This window comes from Doryrhamphus excisus, chromosome 13 (assembly GCF_030265055.1).
Source record: "Doryrhamphus excisus isolate RoL2022-K1 chromosome 13, RoL_Dexc_1.0, whole genome shotgun sequence".
Classification (NCBI taxonomy): domain Eukaryota; kingdom Metazoa; phylum Chordata; class Actinopteri; order Syngnathiformes; family Syngnathidae; genus Doryrhamphus; species Doryrhamphus excisus.
Genome location: NC_080478.1, coordinates 1,891,884 through 1,912,007, shown reverse-complemented (window position 1 = coordinate 1,912,007; position 20,124 = coordinate 1,891,884). Strand labels below are relative to the sequence as shown.

The window sequence follows — 20,124 nt, the reverse complement described above, 5'->3', positions numbered from 1 at the left end:
CTGGCTGCGATGGAGGCGGCGCTCGTCACGGGCTGCTGGCGTCCATACATTTGATCAGAAAACATCACGCTTTTTATTTCTTTGTGCTCTCTGCGAGCCTGATAGGAATCTCCGCGGTCAGCCGCTTAACTCCTGAGTGAGATGCCTATCTGTTTTATCTGGACGGCGGCGAGGAGATAGATCCATCAGAGACTCGCGGCCGGCTTACGCCACGCCATCGGCTCATGAATAAAAATGTGTGACATGCAAGACGACTGCGGCACGCTCTGAATGCTAACGCTACGGTGGAATCTTCGCCGTCGATTCCCTCAAACATCCGTTTGGAGCGCTAACGTTAGCTTAACCGCATGGATCGTAGCGTTAGCATGCTAACGGCAAAGAAACAGCAATAACTACCTGTACTCACCTGTTCTCGCAGTAGACGATCTTGAGGTCCATGTTGACGCGGGTGACGAACATGTGACAGTCGATGCGAACCTCGTTGAGGGTGGGCGGGGGCAGGGCGTGAGCCACCACCACCATGCCCATGATCTGATTGGGCACCGCCCGGCTGTGCGTCAACGCCATACGGATCCGCAGACGCCCCGTCACGTGGATCACCTGCAGACCAAACAAAGTCCTCAGCAGGCGCGGATGGAAGCGCTGGGAAGCGTACGACCGAAGGCGGGTCTGAAGGAAAACCAGTCGAGGGAAAAACACGCGTCACCTTGTATCCCGACGACTTGATGTGCACGCCTCGCTTGGTGAGCGTCGACTTCATGCGGATGAAGAAGGAACGTTCCAGGCAGTTGTCGGGAGACAGAACGTTGGGACTGCTGGACTCTACTGGAACGGAAAACAACAAAATATTTACGTTACGTAACAAGTGAAGGAAGCCAACAGGTCAAGGAAACAAACAAGTGAAGGACGCCAACAGGTCAAGGAAACAAACAAGTGAAGGAAGCCAACAGGTCAAGGAAACAAACAAGTGAAGGACGCCAACAGGTCAAGGAAACAAACAAGTGAAGGAAGCCAACAGGTCAAGGAAACAAAGAAGCTGATCAAGTGAAGGAAGCAAATGACACGTTTACAAAGTGAAGGAAGAAAACAAACAAAGGAAGCAAAGAAGTGAATGAAACAAAGACAGAAATCAAGTGAAGGAAGCAAGGAACAAGTTGACCAAGACAAGGAAGAAACACAAGTCAAGGAAGGAAGAAAGTAAACAAGCAAAGGAAGCGAGGAAACAAACAAGTGAAGGAAGCAAACAGGTCAAGGAAATGAAGAAGCTGATCAAGTGAAGGAGAAAAAACAAGGAAAAACAAGTCCAGGATGAAGGAGTGAAGCCAAGTAAAGGAAGAAGACGAGCGAAGGAAGCAAATGAGCAAGCAAGTGAAGGAAGCAAATGACACGTTTAAAAAGTGAAGGAAGAACAACAAGCGAAGGAAGAAAACAAACAAAGGAAGCAAAGAAGTGAATGAAACAAAGAAAGAAATCAAGTGAAGGAAGCAAGGAACAAGTTGACCAAGAGAAGGAAGAAACAAAAGTAAAGGAAGCAAGCAAGTAAACAAGCGAAGGAAGCAAGAAAACAAACAAGTGAAGGAAGAAAACAAACAAAGGAAGCAAAGAAGTGAATGAAACAAGGAAAGAAATCAAGTGAAGGAAGCAAGAGAAGGAAGAAACACAAGTAAAGGAAGCAAGAAAACAAACAAGTGAAGGAAGAAACACAAGCAAAGGAAGGAAGAAAGTAGTGAAGGAAGGAAGAACAACAAGTGAAGGAAGAAAACAAACGAAGGAAGCAAAGAAGTGAATGAAACAAGGAAAGAAAACAAGTGGAGGAAGCAAGAGAAGGAGGAAACACAAGTAAAGGGAGCAAGCAAGTAAACAAGCAAAGGAAGCAAGAAAACAAACAAGTGAAGGAAGAAACACAAGGAAAGGAAGAAGACGAGCGAAGGAAGCAACGAAACAAACAAGTGAAGGAAGCCAACAGGTCAAGGAAACGAAGACGCTGATCAAGTGAAGGAGGAAAAACAAGGAAACAAACGAAGGAAGCAAAGAAGTGAATGAAACAAAGAAAGAAATCAAGTGAAGGAAGCAAGGAACAAGTTGACAAAGAGAAGGAAGAAACACAAGTAAAGGAAGGAAGAAAGTATATAAGCGAAGGAAGCAAGGAAACAAACAAGTGAAGGAAGAAAACAAACAAAGGAAGCAAAGAAGTGAATGAAACAAGGAAAGAAATCAAGTGGAGGAAGCAAGAGAAGGAAGAAACACAAGTAAAGGAAGAAGAAGAGCGAAGGAAGCAACGAAACAAATAAGTGAAGGAAGCCAACAGGTCAAGGAAACGAAGACGCTGATCAAGTGAAGGAGGAAAAACAAGGAAAAACAAGTAAAGGAAGAAGATGAGCGAAGGAAGCAAATGAGCAAGCAAGTCAAGGAAGAACAACAAGTGAAGGAAGAAAACAAACCAAGGAAGCAAAGAAGTGAATGAAACAAGGAAAGAAATCAAGTGAAGGAAGCAAGAGAAGGAAGAAAACAAACAAGTGAAGGAAGCAAGCAAGTAAACAAGCGAAGGAAGCAAGAAAACAAACAAGTGAAGGAAGAAACACAAGGAAAGGAAGGAAGAAAGTAAACAAGTGAAGGAAGCAAGCAAGTAAACAAGTGAAGGCCTCTTAGGAGGAGTGTAACTCTCGGTGTAGCCTTCCTCCCCATCCTCCTCCTCCTCCTCCTCTGCATGTTCTCTCGTAGGAAATCAGCGTCCGATCTGACGGAGGAATAATGATGATGGAAGGACGCAGGAAAGACGGGCGAGCGAGTGAGCGAGCGAGGGAGCGAGCGGGACCTTCTCTTTGTTACTCACTTGGAATTAATAGGATCACACACACACACACACACACGCATGCACACGCACACACACACACGTTTACAATTAAAAAGTCCTGTGTGAATTTGTGAGAAGAAGTAAAAAGAGGAAGACGAGCGAACGCAGACCATTGGGAGAAGAGGAAGAGGAGGATGAGGAAGGGAGAGACAAAGACGCAACGAAGAGGAGGAGGAAGAGGAAGTATTTGCCATTCCGCCGGCTGCAGGTCTTGGGGGACGTGGCTCCTCCAAGACAAAGATTAGCCGCAAAGGCAGCAGGTGGCGCAGCCTGACTCTGGGAGCTAATTATCTCCATGGTGCAAACTTTGTGCTCTTTGAAGGACAAACGATTCATTAGGAGAACATCTCACCTAGGCACGTCATCTCTGGACAATACCAGCATTCCACGCGTCTACGTGACGACCGACCGCCGGGCCTCCGAGGGCCCGCTATCATTGTGAGGCTCGCTTCTGCAGGCCCATTGTGCGCCGCTGATAGCTAGCTAACATGACGGGAGACAAAAACGGCGACGGCGAGGTCGCCGCGACCTCCGTCAACCAAACGTGACACAAAGACGCAGAAGTCCTTCAAACGCCACCGCAACTTTCTTGGACAATACGCCCATACGTGACGTGATTGCTGCATCGCCATCGACGTGCTAACTTATGTAGCTGGCTGCTACAATGGCAGCTGTATACCTTCAACATGCTAACGTTGCTAGCAGATAGTTCAGTGGTTCTCTATGATGAATAAACATAAACATGGTTTTCTATTGTATTTGTGGCTCCAGAGATTAAAAATGCTAACATTGCTAGCAGCTAGTTTAGTGGTTCTCTATGATGAATAAACATAAACATGGTTTCTATTGTATTTGTGGCTCCAGAGTTTAAAAATGCTAACATTGCTAGCTCGTTCTCTATGATGAATAAACCAACATTCTAGTTGTTTTCTGTTGTCATCATTGCGCAACATGCTAACATTGCTAGCAGCTAGTTTAGTGGTTCTCTACGATAAATAAACTCATGTTTTTTTTATTGTATTTGTGACTCCAGAGTTAAAAAATGCTAACATTGCTAGCAGCTAGTTTAGTGGTTCTCTATGCTAAATAAACTCACATGTTTTTCTATTGTATTTGTGACTCTAGAGTTTTAGTTGTTTTCTGTTGTCATCATGGCGCTACATTTTTAACATGCTAACATTGCTAATTGCGATTTTCCGCTGGTGTACATACCATCAACATGCTAACATTGCTATCTGCTCGTTCAGTGGTTCTCTATGACAAACTCGCTAACAGAGTTTTCTATTGTATTTCTGGCTACAGAGTTTACAGATGCTAACATTGCTAGCTGGTTCTCCATGATGAACAAACTAACTTTTTAGTTGTTTTCTGTCATCTTCTGTCATCATGGCGCTGCAGTTTTAACATGCTAACATTGCTAATTGCTACTTCCGCTACTTTACAAATGCTAATATTGCTAGCTGGTTCTCTATGATGAACAAACTAACATTTTAGTTGTTTTCTGTTGTCATCATGGCGCTACAGTTTTAACATGCTAACATTGCTAATTGCGATTTTCCGCTGGTGTACATACCATCAACATGCTAACATTGCTATCTGCTAGTTCAGTGGTTCTCTATGACAAACTCGCTAACAGAGTTTTCTATTGTATTTCTGGCTGCAGAGTTTACAAATGCTAATATTGCTAGCTGGTTCTCCATGATGAACAAACTAACTTTTTAGTTGTTTTCTGTCATCTTCTGTCATCATGGCGCTACAGTTTTAACATGCTAACATTGCTAAGTGCTACTTTACATATATCATCAAGCTAACATTGCTAATTGCTACTTTACATATATCATCAAGCTAACATTGCTAATTGCTACTTTACATACCATCAACTTGCTAACATTGTTCGCTTTTTTTCCCCGCCCCCAATGTTGGTATTGGCATTGGCCCCAAACTACCAACCGTAAACAAGCTACGGCGCCATCTGATTTCTGTCTACTTCCATGATTACAACATGGCGTCCACCAGGGGGTTTCTGTCTCTCGCTGAAGCAATTTTTGTTTTTACGAGCCACTCGGTCTTTTTTCTGTCCGCCGCTCTTACCCACAATGCAGCAGTGGCTGAGCTGCTGAACAATCATGACAAATGTGGCGTAGCGTGCTCTCTCACACACGCGTGTATAAATATATATGAAAGCGCAGATATAAGCTTAGTGCACACAAGTAAACTTTAATAGTGTAAACAGTGTGTAAGTGTGCTGTCACACGGCCGCCTCGCTGACTCACTATCGCCTCCACGCTGTAATTGAATTGCTGCCATCAAGGGGGGGGGGGGGGGTGTGTGGGGGGGGGGCATCAGGGAGTGGATGGGGGACACATACCTCATGAATAGAATGTGTGTGCTATCAGACGACTTTGACAAATGGTGTCAGCCGGAAGACGAGGAAGACGAGGAAGAGTAGGCGAAGACGAGACTGAGATGAGGAAGAAAGGACGACGGAGTTGGGTGGGGGAGGGGAGTATGGGGGGGGGTTGCTTTGAATAAAATAATATTCATATAAATCACTTCTCAATGATGTCATATAAAAGCTTCGTATAAAGTTGTACGTCTGTCATCTATTAACGGTTGCTGTGTTGTTTTTATTTTGAAATCTGCCTCTGACTTCCTGTCATGTGGTCATAGTAGAGATCGGCCATGATTCCACTCATGAGCGAGGAGGCGCCTGATTGCCGTGTAAAGGAAGTCAAAAAGGAAGTGGAAAGATGCGAAGGAAGCTAACAAATTGAAGACGTAAAGGAAGAAACCAAATGAAGGAAGCAAGGAAGTGATGGAGAAAGACAGTGAAGGAAGCAAGGAAGTGACAGACGCGTTACGGCAGCAAGCGGCGACCGTTTGGAAGAGACGTTTCCCAGCGTGAACAAGCCTGGGAAACTGAAGTCAGATGTAAAGCCCCCCCCCCCCCTCCTAAAGCTTCTCTAAGCCCACCTCAGCCCGTGTTGGTCTTTGGGGAGACAATCTATGGAAGTCAGGAGCACACGCAATACCGACCCGGGAAGCACGGCACCGATGGAGATCAGGTAGCAAAGTCTTGCACAACAAGGACGCCCCCATGCTTACATTACAGACCAGGTACTTGAACCTGAACACACAACAAACAGCCGGGACACAAGAACATCTTCTAAGCAGGACCTAGTGTGGACTTGTGGGACTTGAGAAGGTCCCTGTGCCAATGAGCCAGCATCCTGAAACCCTGTCTTCCATTGTCATGTGACGGCGTCATTTATTCTTTGACTTCCCTCATGGTGATGGCTCACAGGAAGTCCGATGTAGCGCGTCAAACACTTGGGTACGCTTCAGTGGGTACGCCGCGTAGACCAGGGGGTCCCAAACTTGACCAACTCAGGACTTGAAAAACTAAAAAATGTCTGCAGACCACCTTTGTCCTATAAACCATACATAGACGGAATGCTGTGTTCTTGGAGCACTTAATAATAATAATTATTATTATTATTAATATAATAATAATTATTATATTAATAATAATAATATTAATATAAATCACTTTTCAATGATGTCATATAAAAGCTTAGAATAAAGTTGTCATCTATTAATATATATGTAATATATACATATATACTACTATACAATATAATAATGTAATATAATATACAATATAATAATAATTAAATAATAATAAAATCATAATAATGAAAACTCTACACTCTACAAGAAGCAATGAAGTCTGTAAAATTAAATAATTACAAATGAAAAAATAAAAAAATCATAAAATTTGTAACTATCATGATGAAAATGGTAATATTAATGATGATTATAATGATGGTAATAATGATTATAACAATAATGATAATGATAATAATAATAATAATACAATGATAATAATAACAGGGGAAACAAGACAGTGGCATGAACATGATTATATCCTGTAAAAAGGGGTAGGCATTTATAAGCTTTTGCTTCTGCCTACTCCTTTTGGGCTTGGGATCAGATAGTTGAATACAAATGTAAATAATGGAAAGTTATATTTTGATTGATGTAAGAAATGCACTGTAATGATTCACATATTTGCCCAAATAAAGGGGAAAAATATTATTATATTAATAATAATAATAATTAATTAATTAATAGAATAATTAATATTATATTATTATAATCATTATATTGATAATATTAATAAAAAATATAATTATAATAATAATATATTAATAATAATTACTACTACTACTACCAATAATAATAATTATTATTATTAACGTATTTGGGATTGAAATGAAAGCAGGTGGATAAAGAAAGCCCAAACTTTTAATCTGTTATGTACACACAAGACAGAATTAATTCTCATACTTTTCATAACTGCATTCAAGACTGGCATAAATGACCAGAGAGCTACATTCCAATCATAAACTGTATAAGGTTCCCAAAATATTGTGACAGGTCAATAACACTCAATAGGTTATTACTTAGGCCTATAAATATTTTTTTTAATCGTGCAATAAATATTTTACAATAAAAAAATAATATTTGCAAAAAATGAATCGTATTTTTAATGACCTCTCATGGCCCACCTGCAGTACCACCACGGCCCACCAGGGGGCCGCAGCCCACACTTTGGGAATCAGTGGCGTAGACAAGTACACTTAGTGAAGTGCACTGAGGGAAATACTCCAACCGCAGGGAATCATCTTTTCCTCTTTGATTAGCCAAATTGCATCACGCGTCTTTAAAGATGATCGGCTTGACTGCAAGACTCACGCACGCATCCCACAAGGTCATCTTCTTCCTTCCTTCCTTCCTGCTAAAAACACGCCCATTTTGGCCTCTTCAACCGACACCTTTTCAAAGTGACACTTTTGTTGTTAACTTTGTGTTTGCTGTATCACAGAGGAATGGCGTCACGTTTGCACATAATCAAAGACAAAAAAAAGTAAAAAAAAAAAAAAAAGTGTAGAATTCCAATTAATACAGAGCCCCCCATCCCCTCCCGCGCGACCGTCAAGCAGCACCAATCAGCTCAGAATAAATCCGCGGCAGATCTAATTACGGCGCTGTCTCGGAGGACCGTAGCAGCCAGCGAGGCTGCTGTTTGAACAGACTGATGAAGTGACGTCCTCCGTGGACAGCCAGTCATTTTGTTTAATTTACAAATGGATTTCACTCTAATTCCCAAATTATCGTCAGCGCGATGAAAAGCTTTCGGAAGGTACAAAGTCTTCCAACGTGCTGCAGGAGAGGACGGGATGTGAGGAATCCCAATGAAAAGCGCTCCTGCAGGGAATGCTGGGTAAACTGTGCTTTTATATTCCTACCTGGCTCAGGCGTCTCCGAGTGCGACGAGGACGACGCAGAGGACGCCGCGTCTTCGTTGAGGGCGCCCTGGGACAGAGACACACCTCGCCCGGGGGGGAGCTTCATTCCCAGCTGTTCCGCCATCTCCACGTGGTCGCCGGGATGGACGTAGTCAAACACGCTGCTGCCCGTCAGCTCTACCTGCAGGAGGACACCGGCGCCACACCGTCACCTGGTTTCATTTCTTTGGCATACAAATGCTAAGTAATTAGCTTCCCCATTGGGGAGCAACAGTTAGTTGCCCTTTTATGGTAAAAGTTAACCAAACTAATGGTAATGGTAATGGTAATGGTAATGGTTTAATTTCATTTGAACATGCATCAGATTCCAATTGAATGCATCCCATAATCAGTTCCCAGTTCCACATGTCCAAAAGGAGTAGGAAGAAGCAAAGCTTATTAAATCCTACCCCTCCATCTGGTACTTTTACAATCAGTAACTTTTACATTTGTTCACCTCCTGCTTTCATAATATAGTTTAAGTTTAAGTTTTAGTTTTTCATTTGAACATGCATTAGATTCCAATTGAGTGCATCCCATAATCAGTTCCCAGTTCACTAACTGTTACATTTGTTCACTTCCTGCTTTCATAATATAGTTTAATTTTTTTTTATTTTATCTTTTTTAATTTAAAAAAATGTTTTTAATTTTTTTGTATGGTTTTATTTCATTTGAACATGCATCAGATTCCAATTGAGTGCATCCCATGTAACTGTTGCATTTGTTCACTTCCTGCTTTCATAATATAGTTTAAGTTTTTTTTTGTTTTTTATAAATGTATAAATTTTTTATTATTATTTTGATAGTTTATATTATTATAAAATTATTATTATTATTTATTATATTATTTTTAATATTATTTTTTATGTTTTATTTTATTATTTTTGTTATTTTATTTTTGTCACATACCCAAGTACTCTGTGATATGAGCATCCAATGCCATAATGTGTACCATAGTACGTGTCAATATAGTGATATATATAGCACATCATGACTGGTTCAAGACAATCGTTGTGCATTGTTTGATTTCCTTACTCAATCCATTCCATAGTTTGATTCCACATACTGAAATGCTATGGCTAGCATAACGTAGTCCTAGCATAGAAGTGTTTCAAATGTACTTCTTCCCTGAGATCATATTTCTCCTCTCTTGTAGAGAAGTATTGGATGACATTTTTAGCTAATTGCTTATTTTTAGCCTTATGCATTATTTTAGCTGTTTGAAGATGAACTATATCAGCAAGTTTTATTTTAATTTTAGAAATAAGCGATTCCCATCCCCACTGACAAGGACACAAAAGGTTCTGGAAAGACGACAAAACGTGACGTGACAGACAAACGCTCACAGCGCACGTTTCAGGTGTACGCCAACTATGGTGTGTGTGTCGGTTGTGTGAGTCCACAGAGACAAAGGGATTAGACTCGTGTAATCCTGTTATTAAGAAATTCCTTTCAGTCGCTCATAAAGCGTCTTCTGGAGCGGAACATGTCCATTTAGAAAGGAGCGCTGTGCAAACGCCTTGCATCCTGGGAGTTGGTGTTCATGTCGACACGGACGGACGCTAATTGGATCTTCTGCCGCAACACACTGACACACACACATACAAAAGTCAGGAGTGTAACAAACACAAACTTTCTTGTCAACATTTTCGAACAACATTCGGCGCTAAACTCCCAGTCTCCCAGTTTCCCAGTTTCCCAGTCTCCCAGTCTGTGCGGACACTTCCTAAACCAGCAGTGTTGACATAAGTGGAACAGACTTGGGTCTACCTGCACCTATTGCTCATAAGCACATTATAATGGAACTGTTTATGAATGTATCTTGTCATTCCAACAAGCACCTCATCTGCCGGAGAATAAGAAGATGTAGCAAGATGGATCTGGGTTGCCAAATTAACGACTCCCTCTTGTTTGTGTCATAAAAAAAAGACCCATCCCTACTGACAAGGACACAAAAGGTTCTCGAAAGACGACAAAACGTGATGTGACAAACACAGTGCACGTTTCAGGTGTACGCCAACTATCGTGTGTCGGTTGTGTGCGTCCACAGAGACAAAAGGATTAGACTCATGTAATCCTGTTATTAAGAAGTTCCATGGAACTGTTTAGGAATGTAGCGTGTCATTCCAACAAGCACAGTAGATGGCATTGCATCTCATCTGCCGGAGAATAAGAAGATGTAGCAAGACGGATCTGGGTTGCCAAGTTAACAACTCCCTCTTGTTTGTGCCATAAAAAATAGACCCATCCCCACTGACAAGGACACAAAAGGTTCTCGAAAGACGACAAAACGTGATGTGACAAACACAGTGCACGTTTCAGGTGTACGCCAACTATCGTGTGTCGGTTGGGTGCGTCCACAGAGACAAAAGGATTAGACTCATGTAATCCTGTTATTAAGAAGTTCCATGGAACTGTTTAGGAATGTAGCGTGTCATTCCAACAAGCACAGTAGATGGCATTGCACCTCGTCTGCCGGAGAATAAGAAGATGTAGCAAGACGGATCTGGGTTGCCAAGCTAACAACTCCCTCTTGTTTGTGTCATAAAAAAAGACCCATCCCTACTGACAAGGACACAAAAGGTTCTCGAAAGACGACAAAACGTGATGTGACAAACACTCACAGTGCACGTTTCAGGTGTACCCCAACTATCGTGTGTGTGTAATCCAGTTATAAAGAAGTTCTATGGAACTGTTTATGAATGTAGCGTGTCATTCCAACAAGCACAGTACATAGATGGCATTGCACCTCATCTGCCGGAGAATAAGAAGATGTAGCAAGACGGATCTGGGTTGCCAAGTTAACGACTCCCTCTTGTTTGTGTCATAAAAAATAGACCCATCCCTACTGACAAGAACACAAAAGGTTCTCGAAAGATGACAAAACGTGATGTGACAAACACAGTGCACGTTTTAGGTGTACGCCAACTATCATGTGTCGGTTGTGTACGTCCACAGAGACAAAGGGATTAGACTCATGTAATCCTGTTATTAAGAAGTTCCATGGAACTGTTTAGGAATGTAGCGCGTTATTCCAACAAGCACAGTAGATGGCATTGCACCTCGTCTGCCGGAGAATAAGATGTAGCAAGACGGATCTGGGTTGCCAAGTTAACGACTCCCTCTTGATTGTGTCATAAAAAAAGACCCATCCCCACTGACAAGGACACAAAAGGTTCTCGAAAGACGACAAAACGTGATGTGACAAACACTCACAGTGCACGTTTCGGGTGTACGCCAACTACCGTGTGTGTGTAATCCAGTTATAAAGAAGTTCCATGGAACTGTTTATGAATGTAGCGTGTCATTCCAACAAGCACAGTAGATGGCATTGCACCTCGTCTGCCGGAGAATAAGAAGATGTAGCAAGACGGATCTGGGTTGCCAAGCTAACAACTCCCTCTTGTTTGTGTCATAAAAAAAGACCCATCCCTACTGACAAGGACACAAAAGGTTCTCGAAAGACGACAAAACGTGATGTGACAAACACTCACAGTGCACGTTTCAGGTGTACCCCAACTATCGTGTGTGTGTAATCCAGTTATAAAGAAGTTCTATGGAACTGTTTATGAATGTAGCGTGTCATTCCAACAAGCACAGTACATAGATGGCATTGCACCTCATCTGCCGGAGAATAAGAAGATGTAGCAAGACGGATCTGGGTTGCCAAGTTAACGACTCCCTCTTGTTTGTGTCATAAAAAATAGACCCATCCCTACTGACAAGAACACAAAAGGTTCTCGAAAGATGACAAAACGTGATGTGACAAACACAGTGCACGTTTTAGGTGTACGCCAACTATCGTGTGTCGGTTGTGTACGTCCACAGAGACAAAGGGATTAGACTCATGTAATCCTGTTATTAAGAAGTTCCATGGAACTGTTTAGGAATGTAGCGCGTTATTCCAACAAGCACAGTAGATGGCATTGCACCTCGTCTGCCGGAGAATAAGATGTAGCAAGACGGATCTGGGTTGCCAAGTTAACGACTCCCTCTTGATTGTGTCATAAAAAAAGACCCATCCCCACTGACAAGGACACAAAAGGTTCTCGAAAGACGACAAAACGTGATGTGACAAACACTCACAGTGCACGTTTCGGGTGTACGCCAACTACCGTGTGTGTGTAATCCAGTTATAAAGAAGTTCCATGGAACTGTTTATGAATGTAGCGTGTCATTCCAACAAGCACAGTAGATGGCATTGCATCTCATCTGCCGGAGAATAAGAAGATGTAGCAAGATGGATCTGGGTTGTCAAGTTAACAACTCCCTCTTGTTTGACCCATCCCTACTGACAAGGACACAAGTGGACGTAATCGGGCCCCCGGACAGCACTTTGGGCACCCCTGCTCGACATGCTACGGGCTTTCATGATCTGAAGCAGGTTGTGTTATTTTAAAGGAGGCTAGTTAGCATGTCATTGATTACAAACATGCTGGATTGCATTGGTTAGAAGCTCTTACTCTGTTGAGGGTGAACGAAACAAACGCACCCTGAAATTAAAACATAGGGGGCGATAAAGGAAGGACGTTAATTTAGAAAATATTTAGCGTTGTCATTAATCTCAATCTTTGATGGCGTTTTCATTATGCGTACACACACACACGCACACACACACACACACACACACACACACACACACACACACACACACACACACACACACACACACACGCACACACACACACACACACACACACAGTGAAAGGACTGTAAAGGCTGGTGTGACTTTGCAGAGAAGTCATGAAATAAATGGATGTTGGCTGGCAGCGTGGAGAATTAATGAGCGCATTAAACATGAGCTAAGTGGGCTAATAGTACAACTTTAATGAGACCACCGCTAACGAGTCTACGTAAGAATGATGAAAACATTCTCTGCTTTCCTCAAATATTCCTTTGCTTCAAACATGGCCGCTTATCCCATCACACGCGTTCTCTGCTTGCCAGACGTGAAGATGACAAATGAACACTTTGCTGATGCGTGTGTGCCGATAGACGTGATTTATTAAGGAAAACAAAAGACAGGATGCTAAAAACAATCACATGACGTCCGCCATGGAGGAGGTGAGAAGGAGCTAAATCACACGGTGAAGCTATGAGAACACACTTTGTTGTGTCGGGGCGGCGGCTTTGTGGGTCTGCAGCTGGAGCAACACACTCCGTGTGTGAGAGAGCGAGAGAGCGAGAGAGAGAGGAACCCCAGAGGAACAGGAAGTGTGGGATCAATAAACACTTGTGTCTCAGTGGCTCAAATCACCAGAGCTTCTTCAACCCGCTGACTCTGACACGCGGACACGTGCAGAAACAGAAGCTTCAGTCAGCTAGCTTTAGCATGCTCAACAACAAAAAGCTCAGAGAATGCTGACGCATCAATCCTGTCTGACAACACACAACATGACAACAACACACAGACACACACACACACACAGACAAACAACATGGTGTGTTGTGACTGAGGTCCTTTTGTGGTCGTGGGAAACGATCTGAAAAGGATGTCAATAAAAGTCATCATAAAAAAATAAAATAATAATAATATCTAGACTTTATCCTCGTAGTATAACATCCAAAATCATTCCAAAAATGACCTCATCCTCATATTACAAGTTTATTTTCATTATAAAAAAAAGTTTAATATTTTGACTTTATTGTTGTAAAATTACAGTTGTTTTTTTTTCATTCCCGCTTGTTTTTATTTATTTTTTTTGGTGGGGAATTTTCCAACTATTTCAAGTATTTCATCTTCATAATATTTTGACTTTATTCTTGTAATATTATAACTTTCGCCGCACACAAAATTTATTTTTTTCAAATTTTTGCTGATGTTTTTTTCAAATTTTTCAACAATTTATTCACTGATTTACGAAAATGTGAAAGTCATAATATTATGACTTTATGGCCATAATATCTAGACTTTATCCCCCTAGTATAACATCCAAAATAATTCCAAAAATAATTCATTTTAAAAAAATATTTTGATATTTTGACTTTATTGTTGTAAAATTACAGTTGTTTTTTTTCCCATTCCTGCTTGTTTTTATTTATTTTTATGGGGAATTTTCCAACTATTTCAAGTATTTCATCTTCATAATATTATGACTTTATTCCCATAATATTTTGACTTTATTCTTGTAATATTATAACTTTCGCCGCACCCAATAAATGTCTTTTTTTCAAATTTTTGCTGATGTTTTTTTCAAATTTTTCAACAATTTATTCACTCATTTACGAAAATGTGAAAGTCATAATATTATGACTTTATTGACATAATATCTAGACTTTATCCCCCAAGTATAACATCCAAAATAATTCCAAAAATAATTCATTTAAAAAAAATATTTTAATATTTTGACTTTATTGTTGTAAAATTACAGTTGTTTTTTTGTTCCATTCCTGCTTGTTTTTATTTATTTTTATGGGGAATTTTCCAACTATTTCAAGTATTTCATCTTCATAATATTATGACTTTATTCCCATAATATTTTGACTTTATTCTTGTAATATTATAACGCACGCATTTCGCCGCACCCAAAATTATTTTTTTTCAAATTTTTGCTGATGTTTTTCAGCAAACTTCAAACAGCAACTTCACTGTAAATGTATGACCTTCATTCAACACGTATGAACTTCACTGTAAAGGTATGACCTTCATTCAACACGTATGAACTTCACTGTAAATGTATGACCTTCATTCAACACGTATGAACTTCACTGTAAATGTATGACCTTCATTCAACACGTATGAACTTCACTGTAAAGGTATGACCTTCATTCAACACGTATGAACTTCACTGTAAAGGTATGACCTTCATTCAACACGTATGAACTTCACTGTAAAGGTATGACCTTCATTCAACACGTGTGAACTTCACTGTAAATGTATGACCTTCATTCAACACGTATGAACTTCACTGTAAATGTACGACCTTCATTCAACACGTATGAACTTCACTGTAAATGTATGACCTTCATTCAACACGTATGAACTTCACTGTAAATGTATGACCTTCATTCAACAGGTATGAACTTCACTGTAAATGTATGACCTTCATTCAACACGTATGAACTTTACTGTAAATGTATGACCTTCATTCAACACGTATGAACTTCACTGTAAATGTATGACCTTCATTCAACATGTATGAACTTCACTGTAAAGGTATGACCTTCATTCAACATGTATGAACTTCACTGTAAAGTTATGACCTTCATTCAACACGTATGAACTTCACTGTAAAGGTATGACCTTCATTCAACACGTATGAACTTCACTGTAAATGTATGACCTTCATTCAACACGTATGAACTTCACTGTAAATGTATGACCTTCATTCAACACGTATGAACTTCACTGTAAAGGTATGACCTTCATTCAACACGTATGAACTTCACTGTAAATGTATGACCTTCATTCAACACGTATGAACTTCACTGTAAATGTATGACCTTCATTCAACACGTATGAACTTCACTGTAAAGGTATGACCTTCATTCAACACGTATGAACTTCACTGTAAATGTATGACCTTCATTCAACACGTATGAACTTCAGCGAACACGCATGGACTTTGTTAAACATGTTTGAACGTCATGTTACATGTAGGAGAACTTTATTATTCAGCGTGTATGAACTTCACTGAACATGTATGAACTTTAAACGTCACATGTCAGACTAATTTCTGGATCAGGTCACACTGACCAAAGTGTGGGGCGGCCATTTTCCCAGCATGCCCTCACACGACGAGCCGACACAGCCTGATGACACACACACACACACACACACACACACACGCTGACGCTCACATGGCGACTACACACTCTTTCAGTGGTTATCTCATCTCGCTTTCAGCCGCCAAATCGGACTACAATGGCACTCTTTGAGCGTTTAGAGCGAGGACCCCAGAGGAAGATAAGCTCGGTGTCGACCGTCCTGACGCCACGGACAATCCTGCCTCCCAGTGCATTATGGGAGAGTGATAAGGACACAATGGAGCAGCACTTTTATCATGTTTCTCATGCTAATACGTGCGCGTTGTGTTTGTGGAGAGTGTTTCAACGCTCTGTTATTAAGCGCTCTGTGTGTGTGTGTGTGTGTGTGTGTGCGTGTGTGAGACCTTTATTCCCTCCGCCAAGAATGAAAGCAAGTTAGCGTGCTATTAGCTAGTTATCAGGATGTGCTACAAACTACAGCCCATAATCCCAAATGTAGTTTTTTTGTCTGTGCACAGAAAGTCAGCGACTAGAGCTGCACATGAGAATAAAAAGAACGTCGAGCATGATGGGAATCAGCGGGAAAATGTATTGATGGGAACACAAAGAAGAGATGAGGTCTTGATGGAGGTCGGTTATGGAGGAGGAAGCAGTGCATGACGGGGGGGGGGGGGGGGGGGGGGGGGACGTGACGTGGAGGACCTGATGGTCTCCATCGTGGTAGAGGATGGTGTGATCTGTTCAAGGAACCTTTGGAAACTTTCATACACACATTATTGTGTGTGTGTGTGTGTTCCACTATACATGTGGTGGTCTCCTGTGGTCTTTATGGTAATGGTAATGGTAATGGTAATGGTAATGGTAATGGTAATGGTAATGGTAATGGTAATGGTAATGGTAATGGTTTAATTTCATTTGAACATGCATCAGATTCCAATTGAGTGCATCCCATAATCAGTTCCCAGTTCCACATGTCCAAAAGGAGTAGGAAGAAGCAAAGCTTATTAAATCCTACCCCTCCATCTGGTACTTTTACAACCACTAACTGTTACATTTGTTCACTTCCTGCTTTCATAATATAATTTATAAGTTTTTTAAAATAAATGTATTATTTTTTAATTTTTTTTTTACATTATTATTTTATATTATTATAAAATTATTATTAAATTATATTATATTATTTTTATATTTTTTAATTTTTTTTTGTCACGTACCGAAATACGAGGTGATATGATGCTTTAAGAAACATAATCATTTTCTACCGCTTATCCTCACGAGGGTCGCAGGGGGGTGCTGGAGCCTATCCCAGCTGTCTTATAATAAACTGGCACTCAGGCAGTCATGATGGGCGTGACAGTACCCCCTCCCTAAGGAACAGATCCTAGACGTTCATTCATTCATTCATTCATTCATTCATTCATTTTCTACCGCTTAAAAGAGCGGTAAAACCAGAACTAAGGAAATAAACTGGCACTCAGGCAGTCATGTTGGGCGTGACAGTACCCCCTCCCTAAGGAACAGATCCTAGACGTTCATTCATTCATTTTCTAGCGCTTATCCTCACAAGGGTCGCAGGGGGTGCTGGAGCCTATCCCAGCTGTCTTGGGGCAAGAGGGCAGGGTCCACCCTGGACTGGTGGCCAGCCAATCACAGGGCACATATAGACAAACAACCATTCACACTCACATTCATACCTATGGACAATTTGGAGTGGCTAATTAACCTAGCATGTTTTTGGAATGTGGGAGGAAACCGGAGTACCCGGAGAAAACCCACGCATGCACGGGGAGAACATGCAAACTCCACACAGAGATGGGTGAGGGTGGAATTGAACCCTGGTCTCCTAGCTGTGAGGTCTGCGCGCTAACCACTGGACCACCGTGCCGTCCTCTTATAAGCAAAATTCCTAAAATTTGCTACCATGCAAACCTTTGCGACCCTGCCTCTTCGGAATCAGGAATGAACGAGAATAAACATCTACTGAAGCACAAACTGGACAACTTGTTGATGTTTCCATACGTAGGATCGGGTAAATGGGGTATTCAAATCGGGTCCCTGATTGACTCCAGTGTTTGACTCATCAAGACTTGAATCAGTAAAAGGAATGGAGTTTCCTTTTCCCTTGTGAAGAGAAGAAGAAGAAGAGGAAGGTAAATATTGTGAATGTCATTTCAGGTAAGTGTACAAAGGCAGTAATAGATTTGGCAGCACAGCGCTACACACTCAGTACGCTAAGTACACAGTGTACTTATCGAAGTGTACTGATGCAAATATCCCATTGGAGACATCGCCTTGTTCTTGTCTTTTTTTCCTTTATGTCCACTTCCTGTCCTCTTGTCCTCTCGCTTCCATCGTTTTGATTCTCATCACAGATACATTTCTTCCCCCCACCCCCACACCCCCCGCCAACCAACCCCCTCCCCCGGTCTTCCTCTCAGCGGCAAAGAGGGATGAAGACAGAAGGATCATGTGATTTCATGTCCATGGCGCCGCTTCACTTAAGTCTTCATTTAAGTGCAAATCTCTTTTCATTGTGGAGCCCCCCCCCCCCTGCACCCCCCAACACCTATCACCTTGTGTGTGTGTGTGCGTGTATGAGAGAGGGTATTTTCACACAATCCTACCTTAAAAAAAAAAAAAGGTGAAAAAGTCTTCAATGATACATTAAAATGAGTTTGTGTAAGAGGATATCAATAAAATGAAATAATAACGTCATCCCACCCTCGGCCCTCCAAATTGTCCATAGGTATGAATGTGAGTGTGAATGGTTGTTTGTCTATATGTGCCCTGTGATTGGCTGGCTCTCGCCCCAAGACAGCTGGGATAGGCTCCAGCACCCCCTGCGACCCTCGTGAGGATAAGCGGTAGAAAATGAATGAATGAACTAGGATCTGTTCCGGGGGGGTACTGTCACGCCCAACATGACTGCCCAAGTGCCAGTTTATTTCCTTAGTTCTGGTTTTACCGCTCTTTCAAGTGGTAGAAAATGAATGAATGAATGAATGAACGTCTAGGATCTGTTCCTTAGGGAGGTAGGGGGTACTGTCACGCCCAGCATGACTGCCTGAGTGCCAGTTTATTTCCTTAATGTTTTACCGCTCTTTGAAGTGGTAGAAAATGAATGAATGAATGAATGAACGAACGTCTAGGATCTGTTCCTTAGGGAGGGGGTACTGTCACACCCAGCATGACTGCCTGAGTGACAGTTTATTTCCTTAGTTCTGGTTTTACCGCTCTTTGAAGTGGTAGAAAATGAATGAATGAATGAATGAACGTCTAGGATCTGTTCCTTGGGGGGGGTACTGTCACGCCCAACATGACTGCCTGAGTGCCAGTTTATTTCCTTAATGTTTTACCGCTCTTTGAAGTGGTAGAAAATGAATGAATGAATGAATGAACGAACGAACGTCTAGGATCTGTTCTTTAGGGAGGGGGTACTGTCACACCCAGCATGACTGCCTGAGTGACAGTTTATTTCCTTAGTTCTGGTTTTACCGCTCTTTCAAGTGGTAGAAAATGAATGAATGAACGTCTAGGATCTGTTCCTTAGGGAGGGGGTACTGTCACGCCCAACATGACTGCCTGAGTGCCAGCTTATTTCCTTAGTTCTGGTTTTACCGCTCTTTCAAGTGGTAAAAAATGAATGAATGAACGTCTAGGATCTGTTCCTTAGGGAGGGGGTACTGTCACGCCCAGCATGACAGTTTATTTCCTTAGTTCCGGTTTTACCGCTCTTTCTTTCTGTGATTGGCTGGCCACCAGTCCAGGGTGTACCCCGCCTCTCGCCCCAAGACAGCTGGGATAGGCTCCAGCACCCCCGCGACCCTCGTGAGGAAAAGCGGTAGAAAATGAATGAATGAATGAATGCTTATAAGAGACCTTAACACATCTCTACTATAATGTAATAATATATGGATATACGTTGAGCTATTTATGCTATTTATACAGGATGCCAGGTGATCAGCCCCCCCAGGGCCCCACCCCCCGCGACAGGTGAGAGAATAAAGCATTGATAAAGTCGTCAAGTCGGTGCTCCAGACATTTACTAAACCCCCCCTCCCGCCCCCGTCTTTCCCTGCAGAACTACCTCGCTCGCCCCCTCACAGTCGCATCATTAGCGGCGCTAATTTGCCCTCATTTGTAAATAAAGCAGCCAAACATGGCTGCCGCTGACTGTGTATAATTACACTTAAAAAACCAAATATTCATCGA

The 20,124-nt window shown here is 41.7% G+C and overlaps 1 protein-coding gene across 4 annotated transcripts in view; it reads right to left on the bottom strand.

Moving 5' to 3' along the window:
- The window catches only part of LOC131139957 (neuronal PAS domain-containing protein 3-like), a 146,340-nt gene that overhangs the window by 9,080 nt on the left and 117,136 nt on the right, over positions 1–20,124 (bottom strand). For 3 of the 4 annotated variants that reach the window (XM_058089932.1, XM_058089929.1, XM_058089931.1), the window contains exons 6-8: positions 8,167–8,347; positions 707–825; positions 407–600 (exon numbers count right to left, since the gene is read on the bottom strand). In XM_058089932.1, coding sequence (XP_057945915.1) covers positions 407–600; positions 707–825; positions 8,167–8,347 — 494 coding nt within the window. The remainder of the gene's footprint in view (positions 1–406; positions 601–706; positions 826–8,166; positions 8,348–20,124) is intronic. The other variant, XM_058089930.1, reaches the window with a different exon arrangement.